The sequence below is a fragment of the Sorex araneus genome, chromosome 2 (assembly GCF_027595985.1).
Source record: "Sorex araneus isolate mSorAra2 chromosome 2, mSorAra2.pri, whole genome shotgun sequence".
Classification (NCBI taxonomy): domain Eukaryota; kingdom Metazoa; phylum Chordata; class Mammalia; order Eulipotyphla; family Soricidae; genus Sorex; species Sorex araneus.
In genome coordinates this window covers 338,153,042-338,173,960 of record NC_073303.1, presented here as the reverse complement: position 1 = coordinate 338,173,960, position 20,919 = coordinate 338,153,042, and the positions used below count along the sequence as shown (strand labels likewise).

Below are 20,919 nucleotides of genomic sequence, written 5' to 3'. Positions count from 1 at the left end.
GGAAGGAACAGTTGCTTGTCACATTCATTATGTGCTTGTCAGAGGTTCTAAGTGGGAAGAAATGCTGCACTTGAGAATTTTCCAAGGCTACATAAAACCTTTCTTTCTCATACTGAGTTTGCTATATCTTTGCACAGGGATGAGCTCAAGAAAAATCTTTGTACATACAGTTCTTCTCAGGCTTTCTATATGTTATGACGGATGGCAGACCCCAGGGCTGAGGACTGCAGATGGAGTGTTAGCTCTGCCAGAGCAGATGGCCAACCTCAGAGGCTCAGATCTATCTACATCGATATGTTTCTGAAGGGCCATTTTCTGTATCTCAGTACACACTGTCTGGAACTCACAGCACGGACTGTGCTCATAATAGCCCTCATTGCCCAAGCATCCTAGCAACATATCAACTCACCAAATAGAAACAGACAGAAGAGCAAGTGGAGTTTATCTAAACCTGCAGGAGGACAGTAAAGATCCACAGCCACAGAGAGACTTAGCACTAGCATCTACTGAGACCAGTTTCATTTCAACTTTGGCAGAAATAATAAAATAAGCCCTGCCTTTTCATCCATCCCAATGACAACAGATACTGCAGTTTCTGCTGTCCTACTTTGGACCAGTTGTTCTTCAAAGTGGCTCACTGAGACTCCTGTTATAATTAAAACCTTCTCACATCTTGGCTTGTCTAATTTATTTTGAAACTATTATTATTGGAACTATTATTATTAATAATATTAGTTATTAATAATAACTATTATTATTAATAATAAGAAACTATTATTATTGCTGGAGATCAAACTTGGGTTGGCTGCATGCAAGGCAAGTAACTCACCCCCTGTAATATCTCTTAGGTTCCTTTGTTGAAATACTTAAAAGATAGCATTTGCTTATGTAACTTAAAACACCACTGAATCTCAAAAGAGTCCAGTTACTTCATCAAGCCCCGAACTAATTATGTAATAAGTTGCAACAATATGGTCATCTTATTCCAAGAAAATCTTTGCCTTCCTGTCTAGACCATGTATATCTGTTGACAGTGCACCTTCTCACTAAAAAATGTTGGTAGGAATTTCAACCACAAGAGCAGGATTCTAAAATAATGTTTTCTTAGCTCATAATTAAGGTGAGGTTTTTGTTATCTCAATGTGTGACTTTTCAAAACATTTTTTCCTGAAAAGAGTTACAGGGAGGGTAAAGATGTCAGTTTATTCTCAGAGGCTAAATTTTATGTACTATCATAATATTAATGTAGTATTTGCGTAAAGGAAGCCATTGACCTTGTCATAGTAATTAAAATACTTTGTCTAAGTGAAACCATTCACACTGACATACTAATAATTATAGTGTGCTCCTAGGGACCCTCTAGTATGTTCATTACACAGGTACCGACCAGGAACCAGAGAGACAGTATAGCACATGAGTGCTTGCCTTGCATATGGCTGAGACAGGTTTGATGCCCAGCATCGCATCTGATCTCCCTAATCCCTGCCAGAAGTGATCGATCTCTAGGTATAGAGAAAGGAGCAAGCCCCAAGTACTGCTAACTAAAAAAAGTTAAATAAAGTACCTAGTAGTGCAGCATGGTGCTGTATTCTAGGCACTGAGGTAAAAGTGTTATAAATGTTACTTCATTATACACTCAAAGCTTTTAGTATTGTTAGTATGTGCATCATTTTTATTGATTCCTCAAAATTACCCTAGAAAGTAGAACTAGTATTGCTCCTGATTAATAAATGCAGAACAAGTCATAGGTTTTGAATACTATGACCAATATCCTATCCCACGGTGATTAATCTGAATTCTTCACTATACTACAGATATACCTCTATTCACCATATCCAACAAGCTGAGAAATGATAGGGGAAGGGAGTAGCATCAGGTGAAAACACCCCTCATTCATGTTCTAACCATGCCCATCACTAACTGGAACCTATGCTTCTTACAAAAAATTTCGCACCTGCTTTAAACATTGGAAAATAGAAGGGAATATCAGTAGTCCATAGAGTTCTTCCAAGGGTTAAATTAAATATTTTCATTAGAGTACCCAGTTTATAGTAGGCACTAATTTGTGCTAAACTACTAAAAACCATTTCAAAATCTGAAGTCCATTTTGCTAACCCACTACTGAGACATTGTGACTAGGATTTAATAACTGAAATAGGCAGCTAAATATTTCCAACAACTAATTTGACAAGTAAAGAAGGGATATTGGTGGTGGGGAATATGCACTGGTGGAGGGACGGGTGTTGGATCATTGTGTGATTGTAACCCAAACATGAAAGCTTGTAACTATCTCACGATGACTCAATAAAATTTAAAAAAAAAGTGGTGAAAATATTTTTATCAAGTACTTTTAGCAAAGTTATTTATTTAGGCAAACTTCACAATTCAACAACTAATAAATGCAGTTTAAGGCACTTTCCATCTTTACTGCTCTTTTCTTTCTGGTTTCAGTCCATTTTTTCAGTCCCATTATTTATGTACCCCTCAGTTGTTCAGTGATCCATCAAAGGTATTTAACCAATTTGTACCATTTCCTTACCTGGAAATTGGTATTATGTTCATATATTCTTGTAATACACTGGAAGTAAAATCAATTAATCCATATAAAATATTGATAGTATTTATGACTATGTAGACAATGCTTAATAAATCCTATCTCTATTATTAGTATAATTATAATAATAGTTTCACTGATAATAGCACTTAAAAACATTAATGTAAATAAAGTAAAAAATTTAAACAGGGGCTGGAGTGATAGCACAGTGGGTAGGACATTTCCCCTGCAGGAGGCTGACCCAGGTTTGATTCCCAGAATCCCATATGGTCCCCCAACCAACTCCAGGAGTAATTCCTGAGTGCAGAGCCAGGACTAACCCCTGTGCATCGACTGGTGTGACCCAAAAAGCAAAACATAACAAAACTTAAACAGATTTCTATTTGTTTTTAGAGAAATATCAGAACCACTAGGTATCAAATTAATTATTAAATGTTATTAACAAAATAGTTGTGACCAGAGGGAAGAGAGAAGCAAGTGTGTTGGACATCATTGGGTGGTCCTTGTTCCTCCCCAGGGAATTTAGGTTTATTGAGCCACTTTCACAACAATGTCCCTGAGACACACCATTTCAATCCATCAGGCACTAATAACCCTATATTACTTTTCTCTTTCCAAAATAATATTTACTCATGGGCATCCATATTTATGCGAGTTAAGACTCAGTTGCCCTTAATTCCTACCATTCTAAAAGCAGGATCTTAATAAAGAGACAGGATGGACCCAGGGTAATCTGTAAGCTACCCTGACATCAAAAGGAGACAAGCTAAGCACCATAAGTTAAGAGCACGGTCATGGAACAAACTCTGTTATGATCCAAAAAGAAGTAACCGAATAAGGACACTACTGGGGTTAGGAAAGACTAACATGACCTGAGGACTGTGGTCTAGAATATGTAATGAGTTGTCCCCAAGAAGAGCCAACCTTTAACCTTAATATATCTCTTACTATGTTCATACAAAATGACTAGAAATATTCTAACAAGTAAATTTACTATGATTGCTTAAATGGATTACTAGCTGAGAAAAGGAGAAAGCAATACACCCTGGATGGAATCCCACCCTTGGGCGGATCTGCTAGTAATCTGGAGTGTTGAACCCTCTGATGAGATTTTGTCCATGAGTTAATCTCCTGAAGGAGGGACTTTACATCTGTTTGTTGTGATGATATGTTCAACCACACCATTTTGTATCCCCACCCTTCATGATTTCTATATAACTATGCTCTTAGGGGTAAGAAGGGACTAGACGTTGAAGATGTAGAGGATGAGACGTAGGAGGATAAGAACTGAAACTTTGGAGATTTTGGGTCTGTGAGGAAGAGAAGAAGGACTATGATGAAGATAAAAACTAGAAGGGGACTAGGTAGGGGATGATGAGACTATGAGAGACAAGGAAGAAGATGCAACTAGAAGAGAATGGAGAAGAGAACTTTGAAGTCTACGAGGAAACTAGGATGAGAGAACTATGATGACTGGGACTACGACCAAAACTACGACTATGATTGTGCCATAAGGGAAGAGATCAGTCTACGCTGGGGAGGAGAGAGAAATAAACTGTCTACCGACCAGCCCGGGGCCCGGGTCCTGTTTCTCCATTCCCCAGGTTCTCTTCTATCCATTGCCGTCCTCTGGCCAGGGGAATGGTTTGAGGCCACCGAATGCTTGCGTATCATTCATTTTGTTAAAATAAAAAACCACTTAAAACATTTTATACTTCCTATCTAGTTTTGTATCTTGCATTTATATGCACATTTGTAGACACATATATGCATATACAAATATATAAATAGACCAACAGAGATAGTAAGAAAGAAGTGAGAGAGAGCAAATGAGAGAGAAAACATGCAATGGGGAGATACACTGTATTTCCAGAGTTGCATACTCAGTACCAGTGATTAAGATGGGAAGTTAGTCTTTCTAACTCCAAAGTCCTATTTTCTTCACTAAATAATGCTATTTCCTGTGAAAGAGATAGTCTATAAAAATCTTGCACATAGGTAAATTTTATGTATTTACATATATTATTCATATATATTACTTATATTTTTATCTCATTACAATTGATTAAGTAGGAATCATTGGATTTTAATACCCAAAGCGGCAACAAATTTGGATATCCATAAAGGCATTTTTTCCTCTTAGTATACAAATGCATACTTTGAAGAGTCCTTTTCCCCTAAGTCTTGCATTAAAATAGCTGATCATGGCAGTAGTGGTGACCTGTGTATATCAGGATGGCTCTACAAATTAACCATCACTGTAACCTCACTGCCCTGTCTGTAATTGAAGCATTTAAAGTGAGAACATCTTAAAGCCTCTTCATCGCTAAGTCACAGAAAGTAAACAGAATTAAAACCCTACCTTCCTTCCACTTTTCCTTGCTGAACCAGAAGTGTAAAAGTACTACGGATTTTCATCATCAAAAAACACTGCCAACATTTCCCATTAAAATCTAGGTGAAACAAAACCACATTTAAAAAATCTTAAGAATTGGCATTATTGTACTCCCTCACCACTCACTACCATTTAAAAAAAAAAGTAGCATGCGCACAGTAATTTTCGTTGTCATGATTCTATGCTTTTTTTCACAGTGCATTTTGCCAAAGAAACATCGGACATAAATGAACATTTTCAGGTATCCTAGCAACAGGATGTGATTAATAATACCTCTCAGAGCAAGGCAGATAAAATGCCTGCAAGTGAACGTAAACTCAAAATTGGCTACTGAGAAATTGGTAGTGCAGTGAGGAAAGCCTGATAAGATTCCATGACAGCCTTTATTATATAAAGATGGAAGCAGGTAGAAGAGAGAGTACATTTTAAAGACATGTCTGCATCTTAGTGTGAGAATACAGCTTATACAGTTTTGTCTCCCTACATGTTATCACCTACAAATATAGGTACAGTGTATATGAGTGACTGTGTCTGTGTATATATACATATGTACATGTATGTGCATATGCTACATGTATACATATAAACACATGTCTGTACATAGATTTTTCTTTTCACTGGAAGTAGTGTAAGCCCCTGAGAAGTAGTGTAAGCCCCTAAGCTATACAGTGACCCTACTCATTATTGGTTATTCATCATTAGATTGCCATTTATGTGCCTGTGATTTTAATGGATAATAAGGGACTGTGATAAAGGAACTATTTCTGTAGTGAAGTGCTAAAATGTGCTATAAATTGATGTATATTTAACACTTATCCATGCAACAATATCAACAGTCTTGTCTAAAGGGATTTTAAAACAGCTAGACTCTGTTTATATACATAATCTCAAGATGTGGAATTTTAGTGTTCAATTAGATCCATTTTTTTCAGAGAAAAGTTTTACACTGAAATTTCTATTTTTATGAGATTATGGTTCATTTTTATTCCTCACAGGTGGAAAGCTGCAAACCAGGTTTGTATAGAAGTAAGGTACTTTTACGTTTTGTTTTTAAACTAGAATCTGATCAAATAAAGCACACCAAGAGTAAAATGCATGTTCATTATTCTGAAAGCCTCTCTGTTATTTTATCACCCACTTTCCTAATATAATAGTTTCCTAGGTTGTCAGTTGTAATGTAAATACCTGGTAAAAGCTCTGTTCTTGGTTGTACTGGCACTTAACGTTAGCCAGACTAAAATCTACTCCAGGTTTTCTAGCATTTTAAAGAGTTCTGGAGCATCTCATTTTTTCAAATCCACCCCAAACATTTCTGTTCAAGACCATCTGAGATACCAGGAGATAGAGGACATCCCTTGTCCTAAAGTAAGCTAAAGCCTAATTGGAGGGGCAAATCCACAACCAACCATTACCAAACAGTGAGTTACTGCTATCACCAAGGTGTAAATAAAAATTACAGCAGCATGGAGGAAAGATGACTTATGAAGTAGGGAAAAGGGAGTTGGGACTGTAACACAAAAGCAAAAGTCTTCATAGAAGTGCTGAGCTCAACTTCTGAACTCAGCCAAGCTCAACTCTAAAGAAGGAAGGGCATTTTGTTGGCAGAGGTGGTATATAGGAGATTCGGGGAGCAGAAATAGTGTGGACATAGAGTTGGAGCCAGAGGTATAATTTCTGTTGTAACTGATGTCCTATATGGTGCTTGAGCAATTTCAGCAGAAAGTAGGTCATGGTCAGATCTTCTGGGGCAGTGAATTTTTATAATAATGAAATGGATTTTAATCCTTAGTAAATATCAAAGTGCAAAGATGATTAAACTGCCCATAAAATCAAGGCAACTGGTTAAGAGATTGTAGGAAATAAGCCCAGGAAGAGCTATCAAGTTCATAAACTAGTAAGAAAGGAGAAATTTAATGTAAAAAGCTCCAAAGGAAGAAAATGAAAGTAATTGTGTGCAGGACCGATATGATATGGGGGCTGGGAGAAAGGGGAAAGGAGTGCATCCTTAGGTTTCAGGTTTGGGTGAGATTCAGGTAAAATATGGGTAGATTTTGGAGCTAGAGACAGGTCTTAGTCACTTATTTCTATGAAGATGAACACTAACAATGGTTATTAAAGTAATCCATACAGAGTAGGATAAAGAAACTAAAAAATAAACCAAGGAGGTTGCCTAAAGTTAGGGAGTGCAATCTCTCTGTTCATTGACAAACTATTATCGTCTATTTTTTCTGCTTTTCTAATTTGAATTTTAATGTACATGTACCTAAGTTAAAAATACAAATTAATTCCTTTGCAGTACTAATAACAAAATAGATATCATAAATAATATTTATATAGTACTCAACAGTTTATAAAACCCTTTAGTGTAATTGGGGAGTGGAAAACTGAGGTCATAATTGAAAAGCATTATCAGCAATACCTTACACTGCTCATCTAAAGCATCAGATACTTTATTATGTACTTCCGTTTTTTGGGGTTTTTTTTTTTGCTGGTTCTACATGTGGATTTATTTAATCATCAGAACATTTCAGAGCAGTAGGCTTTGATCCCCATTTGACAGATGGGAAAGTCAGAGACTCTTATTTACTACAAGCAACATCACTTTAGGTATAGTAAATAGCAAATTAACCTAGACTTTCAAAATTTAAGTTATTTCATTGATATTAATCTGAATAACAATTTGCCCCAAACTTTCCATCTTAAACAAACACAAAAAAACACTTGTAGCATCTCATGGTTCCTGTGGAGAACTCTAAAAAGGCTACCTGGATGATTCTGGATCAGTCTCCCAGACACTCGCAGTAATGGCGCAAGTCAGAGCATGCAGCCAAACTCATTTTGGCACCCAGAATCACATATGGTCTTGTAAGAACCACCAAGAGTGATGCTTGAGCACAGAGCCAGAAGTATCTGAACACCACTGAATGTGGCCCAGCCCCCCTCAAAAATAATAATAATAATTCAGAAATTCAATAATAATTTTAATTCATAAAATTATTTGATGTATGTTATATCACTATAGCACTGTTGTCCTGTGTTATTCATCGATTTGCTTGATGAACAAAGCTCAGTTACGTCTCCATTGTGAGCCTTGTTCTTACTGTTTTTGGCATACTGAACACGCCATGAGTAGCTTGCCAGGCTCTTCCATGTGAGCGGGATACTCTTGGTAGCTTTCCGGGCTCTCAGGGAGGGACGGAGGAATCAAACGTGATTCGGCGTGACAATGATACAGTAATACAGTGATATGAAATATATATATTTCATGAGACTAAGAGCACACATTTTTCACCTACATTTGAGGCTTTTAAAAGACATGAGGGACATCAAGAGAAACTTAAAATTTACTGTAACTTCCATGAGTTGTACCAACTGAGTTCCATCAGGAAATATTGATAACTGGCAAGAACACCATGGATAAGAGCAAGGCCTTGCTTACAGTGGGATAAATCAAGGCTCTCACTTCAACAAGTGGAGCTTCCACGCTCCATTGTCCTGGTGCAATTTCTTATCTGAACTTTAAACATGCTTAAATTTTTCCAGCCAGGTAGGACCTTGACCATGTACCTGCTCAGGCTTTAGCCCCATCATGCTATTTTCATGTGGCCAAATTCCATGAATGCGAAGCCACTTCCTCAGCCTCATCTTCCTCATCACCCACTGACTCCACAGGCCCTTTTTAGTCTCTTTGGCTCCCTCTCTGCTAAAATTAGTCTCTTACAATTTACTAACAGTCATGGAAACTAGACCCATTTGGGTGCTGTTGAAACCCCTGTACTACCTAAAACCTTATTTGCTCATGAATCTACATTTTATTGAGCTCCATGGATCTTTGTTCTTATGACTTCTCAGAGTTCCCACATTCGCATTTCCTTTCTTTTTCATTATCCGCGTTTCCCCCTCAGCACTGCCTGCCTTTACAGCTCCCATCCATGCCCTCAGCTGCAGCTGTCTTCTTGAGATAGACAATTTCAGTGTCTGAATTTTCCCTTCTCTCTCCCAAGTTCCTTGCCTGCTTTCCCAGTAGGAGGTCAGTGAGTCTCAATACTGGGCTTGCCAGTCCCATCTCCTCAAAATTGCGTCCCTAAATCCAGTCACCTGCACAATTGTTCATCTGGATCTTTGCTTCTCTCCGGCACTTCAAGTAATGGCACTATCGTTTCTGTCTCCTCAGTGTCTCATATCTATCGTTCCTTTTTGTCCATCCCCATAGCCATGATCTAGTCCATTACTTCTCACTTGCCTCTATATTAAGGCCTCTTCTGAGAGTTTTTTTTCCAGCAGTCGGTTCTGTTTCTGTTCTTGGAGGGTGCCACATTTGATGGTGCTCAGGGCTTACCCATGGCTCTGTGCTCAGGGCTTGCTCTTGGTAGAGCTCAGGGGGCCATATGTGTTCATGTGGATTGGACCTAAGTCAGCCATGTGCAAGATAGGCATCCTATGTTCTGTACTACTGTTATAGCCCATATTCTTTCATATTTTTCAACATTCTCAGGGTCTACCTTGTGGGTAGAGTGTAATCTTTGCATGCCTCAGGCCCTATGTTTGAGTCCTCATACTGTAAAAAAAAATTCTGTACATTAATTTCATATTCTTTATTCTCCTTTATCCTTAAAAGTAGGGCATAAGAGGTCATGATCTTGTTTTATTTAGGTTTTTGTCCCATATTTGTCCTATGGGGTTTTTTGCCTTATGGGCTTACTATTGCAAACAATATATCAAAATTTCATAACATTTAATGAATATTCATTTACTTTTGACTTACACAAAATGATATGCGAGCATTGCCAAATCATCTCATTAAGAATGTTAGATATGCTTCTAGTTATTGAGGCAGCAACTGTGTTTGGAAACTGCCATAAATTGGTCTTTCATATAAATTACATAATATTCTCACGATCCCATACCGCAACTGATCAGACATTTTTTTAATTTTAGGGAGAGTGGAGAAGAAAAGAGAACAAAAGGCAACTTCAGGTAAGATTTTGACTAATTGGTTCCAACTTTATTTCTTATTTTCATTGTTATCTTCAAAAAGCACCTTTTGCTACTGAATGATCCCACTTATCTCTACTATAACAGATGAAGGAATGCAAGATATCAATGGGAATACATGGATTATCTCTCACCCTATATTATAGAAATAATAATGACATGAAGGAAAGAAATAGAAGGGGGAATTAAAATGAAACAAACAAGAGGTGACAGGGATGAGGAGAGGAGTGTCTGATACATCAGTGGTGTAGGGGTGTGGTCTATCTGTATATCCATACAATGGAACCAACACCAAAAGCAGAAAATCCAAGCTACAACAACCAAAATTTAAAATGTGCCTGTCAAGGAGACACACTGGGGGGTGAGAGGAAACCTGGGGACACCGATGGAGGGAAGCTGACACTACACTGGTGGTGGAATTGTTACTGAGATGTTTTATTCCTGAAACTCTGCTATGAATAATTTTGTAAACAATGGTTCTTTAATAAAAAACTTTTAATCCATTTGCAATTTAGTATTCAAAATTTCAGGAAAAAATAGTAATGGTTTATGGTCCTAGAATTAATGATATTAGATTATTATAAATATTGAATATTACATAAATTAATATTATTAATTACTGTCTCATTAGTCATAATATATTGTTTATTTTACTGAAAATAAGTATAATTAAATGTTGGTTTCTTCATGATTACCTATTTAAAGATAAATTTGCAATCACCAGTTTTAAAATATGGAGGTTGGGATGGACTGGAGCAGTAGCACAGCAGGTAGGGCGTTTGCCTTGCACACGGCCGACCCGAGTTTGATTCCATCCCTCTCAGAGATCCCAGTAAGCTACCGAAAGTATGCCATCACTCAGCAGAGCCTGGCAGGCTCCCCATGGCATATTAGATATGCCAAAAACAATTCAACAAATCTCACAATGGAGACGTTACTGGTGGCCACTTAAGCAAATCGATGAACAATGGGACGACAGTGCTACAATGCTACAGTGGAGGTTAGGATACTTTATAGTCATTTATTTTCCCCAAGTATCTTTGACTCTCTTTTATTTTTTAAAAATCATTTGTATAGTTAATATGTTTTCAGAACAGTGTTCACTAATTGATTTGAGTACTTGAGAGACAGTACAGTAGGTAACGCACTTGCTTTGCACACAGCCAACCCAGGTTTAATCTCAGGTTCCTTAAAGTGTCCTCCATGTAAGGCCAGGAGTGATTCCAGAGCACAGATTTCAAGTATAAGCCCTCAATATCCCCAGGAGTGGGCCCCACAGAACCAAATCCAAAAAAAGGATATTTGAGGAACAATGTAAGTGATCATTATATATCTAAGTTTATAATGCCATATAATATGATAGGGGTCTTTATTTGCTTGGTAGTATAAAAATTAATTTTAAAAAATTTATAAAATTAATTTATAAAGCCCTTTGGATCCGGCTGCGGAGCGAGCATGAAGGAAGAGCCCAGGGAGCGCCCTTGGACTCCAGGCAGCCCACTGAACTAATTCCGGCATGGGACCAGAGACCCCACGGTGCGCTGAAACAGTGGGACCCGGGCATCCCCCAATTCTTTTAACCTGTCTCTCTCTCTCAACTCCTCCCTCCTGAACACAGCGCAGGACTTCTCCATCTTATGAGCACCATAAAAGGGTAAAAGTTTGTAGTGATGTTATTTCTGGTTGTACTTTCCCTGGACTTTATACAGAAACCCAAAACCTAATGTCATCTTAGCATCAGCAATATGTAATGGTTCCTTTTTAATGGGTCGGACTTTTGTGGGAGATCCTAACAAGAATAGTAAGTCTTTTGCTAAAATATTGAAGGCAATCAAAGTGGTAGCCATCTCTCTAGACTGAACTAAGCTATATCCCCACGCCAGCTGAGAAGAAATTTTCTTCTTTCTCGGGAAGAAACGCGGCGTGTCGTCAACTACAGTGTGATGTCCATTAAGCAAACAGACCTGGTGGCGTGGGAATGGGATATAAGGGGAAAAATTATGTACATGGAACAGTGGGACGCTGGTGGAATCTCGAACCGGAGCCGATACCAGCGCAAGACCTTCGATTCCAGAAACTGCTTCCAGACACTCTACTAGTCTATCAACTAAGCCAGAGCCCCACGTCTGCTGATGACGGGAAATAACCATCCTTTTCGTTTTTTTTTCCCTTGTCAGGCAGCGTGGCGATTACTAAACAGGCGTGAACTCGGTGGCGCGGGGCAAGGGGGAAAAAGAAAAGTTATGTAACAAACAGCGGGACTTAATATCTCTATATTCTTAGCAGTGGAGAACTATCAAATGCCTCCTTGGCAATAGGACTGCTTTTCTTTTTTGGGGGAAACCCCAACAACGGTAGTGAGTTGTGTGTTGAAACATGGAATGTAATCGAGATAAGGCATAAACGAAGTGAAACTTATCAAGTACAAGGGTGGGGACTGGGGAGGTGGGAGGGGGCGGCAGGTATACTGGGGGGGTTGGTGATGGAGGATGGGCACTGGTGAAGGGAAGGGTGTTTGAGAATTGTATAACCGACATAATCCTGAGAACTATGTAACCCTCCACATGGTGATTCAATAAAATTAAAAAAAAAATAATTTATAAAAATTAATTTCTAGTTTTTCATAATTTTACTTTCAAATTAAATTAATAATGTAAAAAATGTTAATCTACTAAGTAACTCTATACATAAGCCAGTTTTCCAGATCCCAGTCCCCAGAAGTTGCCAGTAACCATAAAGAAATCTCAGTTGACATGTACACCTATGTGCGTCACCCTTCCCAAGCCTCCAACAATCCATTAGTCTTATAATCGGTGACAATTGACAACATATAAATACGTTGCTCACAGCCATTATGTTTTTACAACTTCATTTTTATTTAGTAACAAGATATTTTACATTTCCAGTGTGATGGGATATAAATACCATTGTATTACTATAAAAGCAAATCAGTAGCATCAACCCTGTCTCTTTTCTCCTTCTCAACCTAAGCATTCATCTTAAGACAGCTGGGAACTTACTCTTTGCAAACTTTCTCTCTTAAATAATATGTTTTCACTCTCTTTGTGGATCTTTTTAAGTTATAACATAAGTAACAACAAAAATGTTAAAGTAAGAAAGTCTGGTTTCCTCCTATATGATTGCTTTCATTATTGTTCCATGGTGTGTGGGGAATTTGTATGTTTCTAAAACGTTACTGCTCTGATCCTGCAAGTAATCATTTCTTTATAAAGAAACCTCAGAGTTCCATCTGCCGTGTGGATTCTTTCGTCCTAGGTCATCAAACTGACCCAAAGAGCCAGACACCAAGACAAGAACTTAGATTTCTTTACTCCTGAGTTTTTCCTTTGTTCTGCCACCCTAACCTATTATTTCAAGATAAAATGCTACTCACCTTGATATTCTATTAATGTCTCTCTTGTCTTTCTTGGTAAAATATTTTTCAACTATTGGGAGATGTTGTATATTTTATTCTATTTTTCCTCACTGGGAATTCCCAGACAGTGAGTCTATCAATATCCACAGCATATATGCAGCAGAACCTGACACTGAGCTGATGGCCTCACAATTGCCATGGAGCTTCTTAAGCACTGAACCGGTTCCTGGACTTATCTTGACAGGGATCCCGCCTAGAAGAGTTGGCATGATCACCTCAGATATGCACGTGACACCAGGGTTTCAACTTGACTTACAAGTTGTTCGGCAAATATCTAAGCCATATTTTTCTAGGCTCCTGATGTTTTAATTTAAATTAAGGGTTGTGTTGGGGCTGGAGCAATAGTACAGCAGATAGGGCGTTTGCCTTGCACGTGGCCGACCCGGGCTCAATTCCCACCATCCTATATAACCCCTGAGCACTGCCAGGAGTGATTCCTGAGTGCATGAGCCAGGAGTGACCCCTGTGCATAGCCCGGTGTGACACAAAGAGCAAAAAAAAAAAAAAGAGTTGTGAATTTATCATGGGTTTAAAGCACTGTTTAAACTTCAGGAATACAGTTCTATATCTTTATGCAAAAGTATAAAATATAAACACATAAGGTGTATAAAACCTCATGACACCACCAAAATTCTAATGCATTCATACCATCAACTAGACTCCCTCTCCCTGCAATTCCTGATCCCCTAATAACCTTCATGTTTTCTATGATTCTAAGTTATTCTTGTTATTTCTGTTTATTTCTTTGATAATTTGTACTTCATATAAGAGAGCAACCATCTGATAATTATCTTTTACTTTCTGACTTGTTCTATTTAGAACGATCACCTCATATTCCATCTATTTTATAAAAGACAAGGTCTCATCTTTTTAATAGTTAAGTAAATAGCCTCATGGTCGATGTTATTTTATCTATTCTTTTGCCCAGGTATTCTCATCCCCACAATATTTCATGACAGATTTCTTGAATCACATTTCATCTCTGAATACTAGTGTGGTGTGTGCTTCAACAAGACTTTTTTTTAGAAACGCATAACTAGATACCACTATCACACTTTGAAAAAGGATTAATTTCTGAGAATCATCCCAAATCTAATCACTGTCACATAATTTTCTTTTTTTGCTTTTGTAGAATGTTCATTTGACTCAAATTCCAAATAAACCCTTCTTCGCCATTGAGATACATATGCATTCTCACATCTAGGCAGCCCTTGCTGTGATTTTTGTTTCTAGACCATTCAGGCAGTATGAAATATCTCGTTGTGATCTGGGGTCACATTTCCCTGTAATAAGTGATGTTTTGCATATTTGCATGTTCTCTGGGTCAACTATATATCTTCTTTAGATACATGTGTTTTCTGTAGGCTTTTTTTTTCTGGTTTTTTTTTTGGTGGGATATTTAAAATTTTGTTCTTGAGTTCTTTATCTATTTAAATATTAACCCCTTTTCAGACATGATTTATAAATATCCCCCATTCATTTGGTTGGATGAAATTTTGGCTTTTTTGGTAGTATCTTTTACAATATTTACTTTTTAAATGTTTCAGTTTGATTTTTTTTTAATTTTATTTCAGTTTAAGTAGTGTCCTTAAATACATGTATGCATTTGATGTCTTCGAGTGTGTTACTTGTGTTTTTCTCTTGTGTTTTTGTGGTTTAGGGTCACACATCCAAGTGTTAATTTATTTAGGTTTGTGTGTGATAGTAAATAATAATATGGTTTCATCTTTTTGCACTGTGTCTGTTTTCCAGTGCTATTTGTTAATGAGATCTTTCTTTCTTCTCTTGTATGATCTTGTCTCCTATAATTGCTGACAATGGAAACATATGTTTATCCAACATGGCAACCAAAGTCCATCTATTTGCGTTGACACTAATAAATACTAACACTAATTTTAAAAGTATAGTATTATAGTGATAAATGAACAAAATATCAGAAGGAAAATTGTTGATTTCACTGATTATCTATTTACCTTTGACTTTTTTTAATGATCCAATATCTTTAAATGAAGTTCTGTAGTTTTCATTAGGGATAACAGACTATCCCTAAAGTTAGAAATGTCTTGTTCATTTGCATAATTTACAAAAAGGTACCTTTGAAGAAAAACAGTATTTTTTTCCCTCAACTCAAAAGGTGAAGTTTATTATTGGAAATTCAGCAAATGGTATAGCATCTGCTTTGCAAACAGTTTCATGGTACTCACTTTTAAAAAAAATTTTTTTTAATTGAATAACTGTGAGATAGACTCTTACAAAGTTGCTCATGATTCAGTTTCAGTAATACAGTGTTCCAACACCCATCCCTCCCACAGTGTACATTTCCCACCACCAATGTCCTTCATTTCCCTCCCATAACTCCATCATCCCTCCCCATTTTCTTCTCTCTCTCTCTGTCTCTCTCTGTCTCTCTCTATCTCTCTCTCACTCTAGCTTTCATTCTCCTTTTGTGCATTTTGGTTTGCAATACAGATACTGAAAGGTTGTCATGCACATCCCTTTACCTACTTTCAATACTCAGTTTTTGTCCAGCTTGAACATTTCCAACTATATTGTCATTATGGTCCCTTCTCTTTCTAACTTCCTCCACCCCACACACACTTGTGGTAGATTGCAACCAATGACCAGTCCTTGTAGTCCCTGTTTTCCCTGGCATTGGATATTAGTCTTCTACTATCTAGTTTTTTATATGCCGCAAATGAATGCAGTTATTCTATATCTGTCCCTTTCCTTCTGACTCATTTCACTTAGCATGATACTTTCCATGTCCATCCATTTATAGGCAAGTTTCATAACTTCATTTTTCCTAACAGCTGCGTAGTATTCCATTGTGTAGATGTGTCATAGCTTGGTTTTACACTGACTTGAAATGTGCTTAAACAGCATTAGCATTTCCACTTTGAAATTTTTTTTAACCCATATTGAACATGAAGTCATTCAGGACTGAAAAGTCTAGTTAAATAGATGCTGGATACATTCTTCCATCTGTCCAAGAATAGAATGCTTGTTATTAATTCATTGAATGCACATTTTTCAAATATTCTTCCTATTTTTCCAGTGGACTAGAGCCATAGCACAGCGAGTAGGGCGTCTGCCTTGCATGCAGTTAACCTGGGTTCAATTTCTCTGTCCCTCTCGGAGAGCTTGACAAGCTACCAATAGTATCTTGCCCACATGGCAAAGCCTGGCAAGCTACCTATGGCATATTGGATATGCCAAAAACAGTAATAATAAGTCTCACAATGGAGATGTTACTGGTGCCCACTCAAGAAAATCAATGAACAATGAGAGGATAGTGCTACAGTGTAACAGTGCATTTTTCCAGTATCTTCACTACCTATTTTTTCCTGTAAGCACAAGAAAACCCAGTTTGTCACTATGTTAATTGTTGCTGACCAGCAAACGTGACATTGGCAGGCAGATTGTGTTAAAACAAATATTTAAGCAGGCTATCTTTCTTCAAAAGTCCATAATTCTTTGGATGACAGTATTTTGTCATTTTCTTCATGTGTAATGGTATTTAAAATCACTATTTTAGTTATAGTCAAGTTTACAAATCTCTTCATAGCTTGCAAAAGCTCTTGTTTTGAATTTATCTAGTTTGGCAACACAAAGAAGATAGAGAAGAAATATGAGACATTCATAAATTGATATATTCAATTTGTTATATATTTTTGTGGTTCAAGCTTTTTGTTTCATATTAGAGATACAACAGTGCATAATATGTGGCATTGGTGTTTTTACTTCCATCACTTTTAGCTATTGGAAAAGTTAGTACAGATCATTCTGAAGAGTGCTTTTTAGAGACTAATGCACAAGGAATCATGATTCAAAAGACATTTCATTTAAAAGTTGAGACAAGTTGATCATTGAAGAAAGAATTAGAATACTTAATCAGTGAGAAAGAAGAAAGGGTAAAGAAAAAGAAGAAAAAAGGGCTCATTGTCCAAAAACACAAAAACAGGAAAGAATGATGGCCTCTTATAGGAAAAATTAATGGTTGAATGAGACTACAGCACAATCATAAACAGATAAGAGGCAAGAGATTTGTCCAGAAAAAGTAAACAGAAACTATGATCAAACAAAAACTATGATCAATAATAAGGGCCATTATTCCATTCCATACAGCTTGCATGTTAGTAGTGTTGGAAGCTAATGTAGTAGACTAAAAATTGCATGATATATTTGCGTTTTAAAAATATTTCCATAAAAATTATGAATTGGAAAGGTAATTAACTAGAGTCAGTGAAATCAAACAGTAGATGACTTTTATTTTCTTGAAAGGAAAGATAGAGGTCTGAGGAGTCTTTGCTTAGAGGATGGGTCTAGAGAAGAAATCAAAGTTACTATAGATAGTTTGAAATATACTTGACTTGAATGAAAGAATATGGGAGGTAAAAGGGGATTATTTAAATTTTTAACTCATCAGTATCTGGATAAAAGTTAAAGTCCTGATTATAAATGATGTAATCAAAAGGAAGAACATATGTGAGAAAAGATATAGGGAAGGTTGGTTTATTTTTTTTTGGAGGGGAGGACTAACATTAGCACAGAATTTAATAATATAAACAAATACTGAGCATTAAGAAAGAGAAATCATAGTTGTCCTGTGAGAATCAACCACATCTTGTCTCAATCCATGAGAAACTCAAACATGAAAGCTTGTAAGTATATCTCACTGTGATTCAATGAAATAAAAAATTTAAAAAAAAGAATCCATGAGAGGAGTAAAATTCAATAAAATAAGCACTAAGAAAATTCGCCACTGGAATTTTCACTGGAATGACAGTAAAAACCCTGGTCACCACTAGTAAGTTGTTTCTAAGTCATAAGTGAAAACCAGAGAGCAATAAATAGAATAGGTTGACCGGGACCATAAAACCAGGCATATTTTTGAAGAGATTTTGTGAAGGAGAGGAGAGAGACAGAGAAAAAAAAATGACCTAATCATTAAGGTATTAAGTCAGGGAAATTTGTCCTTGTCATGTCCTCAGAGGTGCTCGGAAGGTCCAAAGACACCACCCAGTGAATCTTGGCCAATCAGTGTAAGAACCCAAGGACCCTGCCATGACACCATTACCCGAACCACCTTAGAAGTGCTTGGGAGGCTTCCAGAGCCATACACAGCTGTTCTCAGGTATTCCAGGACTGGACCAGGCGAGGTTCAAAGAACCATCTGGTGGTGGGGATTCAACTGGGGTTGGTCCTCTACAAGGCATGTACTTGCTATTGTGTTTTGTTTTTGGCCCACCCCTGGCTCTGCTCGGTGCCTACTCCTGATTCTGTGCTCAGAGATCACCCCTACCCTGTGTACTATTGCTCCAGCCCCAAAGCATGCACCTTAACTCCTATCCTGTCTCTGCAGCTCATGTCAAGATATTAATTAAATCAAGGCCCATCAGTTCAGTGCTTTTGATTTTACCCTCAAAAATGACCCATGATAGCACAGCAGGTAGGATGCTTACCTTGTGCCTACCTAGGGTTTGAGCCACAGCACCCCATAGTGGCCCTTCATCGCTCGAGGAGTTATTCCTAAGTGAGGAGTCAGGAGTAAGCCCTGGAGACCACAAGGTGTTTCTCATTCATGCCCAAGTAACACGGGTTGTTATCAACAAAATCTCATATTTATCTATTCTTTAGTTCCAAACTACCAGTTTTCTGCTTTGACCTACCAGGCAAACCATCTCTGGTGTCTTTGCATTTTTTAAATAACTTCCCTAAGGAACTGGCTATCTGAACTATGTTAATGAATTCTATTTAAAAAAAATAACCAATTTTCTCTAGGTTTATGGTTTCAGAACAATATTTATTATTAAACTAAAGTATCTTAGATGACACTTTTTCATCCACAAAATGGAAGACTTACAGGAGGACTGTTCATTAAAAGAAGTACTGAATAGTTTATTTTTAAACAAACTTCATTTTCCAGTCAGTTGAATTTATGATAGAGTGAATAACAACACAGCTGTGCCACATTATTTTGAAACTACCTTAAATTTCGTTGTGTAAGACTGCATTAAAAACAGTTTATGTAAGCAAACTAGGCAAATCTGAAATGATAGTAGTTAATGTAGGAGAAATTGCCATGTCACTTCACATAGTAAAAATGCAGATATGAGAACCTCTCCCTGAAATTCTCATCTCATATTTAACTTGAGTTGCTATTAGAGTGCTCAGAACAGGATTTACTTGCACACAGTGGAAAGCTGAAACGTGATTTCTTTTGGAGGCAGGGAGAGCATTATCTTTAGTAGCATCACAATAGATTTCACCTTTAAGCACCATTTGTAACAGAAAAAGAGAAGCTTTCATCTGGGTTGAATCTTGCATTATACAATATGTGAGTGTGTGTATGTGTGTATGCGTGTGTGCACAGGTGTGCATGTGTGTGTATTCTTTACAACCAAGAGAGAAATGGAGAAGATTCTTCTATATTTTTATACAAAAAGTACTTCAGGGTTTCATCCTAAATTATATACTATATGAAAAAAAAACACAAGAAATCCCCAATTAAAATGGAAAGCTACAAAAATTAAAGTGGATTATATGATAAAGAGAGCCATTTGATAGAATTCATTAAGGCATCACAGATCAATGTAGTTTTCAACAAAATTTGATTCATGTCACAACGGCCAAGAAAATTGCCCCATAGTTGGAAGCCTGTCTCATGAGCTGGGGGAGAAGGCAGCCGGAGTAGAGAAGGGATCACTTAGACAATGATGGTTGGAGGAATCATTTGGGATGGGAGATGTGTGCTGAAAGTAAATAAAGGACCAAATGCGATAACTTCTCAGTATCTGTTTGCAAACCATAATGCCCAAAAGTATAAAGAGAGTATGGTGGAAATTGTCTGCCATGGAGGCAGGAGTAGGGTTGGAAAGGGGGGAGGGTATACTGGGGACATGGTGATGGAGAATGTGCACTGGTGGAGGGATGGGTGTTTGATCATTGTATGACTGAAACTCAAACATGAATGTTTTATAACTGTATCTCGAAGTGCTTCAATAAAAAAAATGGTTCTTGCTAGCTTAAAATTATTGTGGACATTGCATCAAAGGACATTCCATATGAGTGCCTCTGAATATCAGTCAATATAGTAGTTTACACATTTATCTGACATGACTTGAGGATGGAGCATTCCAGTTAAATGTGTCTTTTGACCACTTGAAAACAGTGCTTGCACTAACAAAGGATTACAAATGCCCACAGAAATAGGATACAGGTGATCCTTAGGCTCTCTTGTGAAAGGAGTCTTAAGTTAGACCTGATTTTCCCACAGAGAAAACAATGAACTTGTATTTCTAACCAAGAATAGATGCCCAACTTTTTTTTTCAACAGAAAGGATCACAAACATTTTAATCAAGGGTAACTGATATATTTGTAAACTGTGTAACTGAAAACCTTCTAAACTGAATGGAAGTCACTTGATCTTAGCAGTACAGTAATCAATCATAATTGTCCTGTTATTTCACACAAAAAATTCCAAGATAAGAGGACTTGTTGGAGAGAAGTCAGAAGGGACTAAGGAAATGAGAAACCTC

The 20,919-nt window shown here is 37.2% G+C and overlaps 1 protein-coding gene across 5 annotated transcripts in view; it reads left to right on the top strand.

Moving 5' to 3' along the window:
• The window catches only part of CHST9 (carbohydrate sulfotransferase 9), a 298,929-nt gene that overhangs the window by 119,671 nt on the left and 158,339 nt on the right, over positions 1-20,919 (top strand). For 4 of the 5 annotated variants that reach the window (XM_004606034.2, XM_055129637.1, XM_055129640.1 and 1 more), the window contains one exon: positions 9,888-9,926. The exons of the other annotated variant lie outside the window; for it this stretch is intronic. In XM_004606034.2, coding sequence (XP_004606091.2) covers positions 9,888-9,926 — 39 coding nt within the window. The remainder of the gene's footprint in view (positions 1-9,887; positions 9,927-20,919) is intronic. 5 annotated transcript variants of the gene reach the window in all.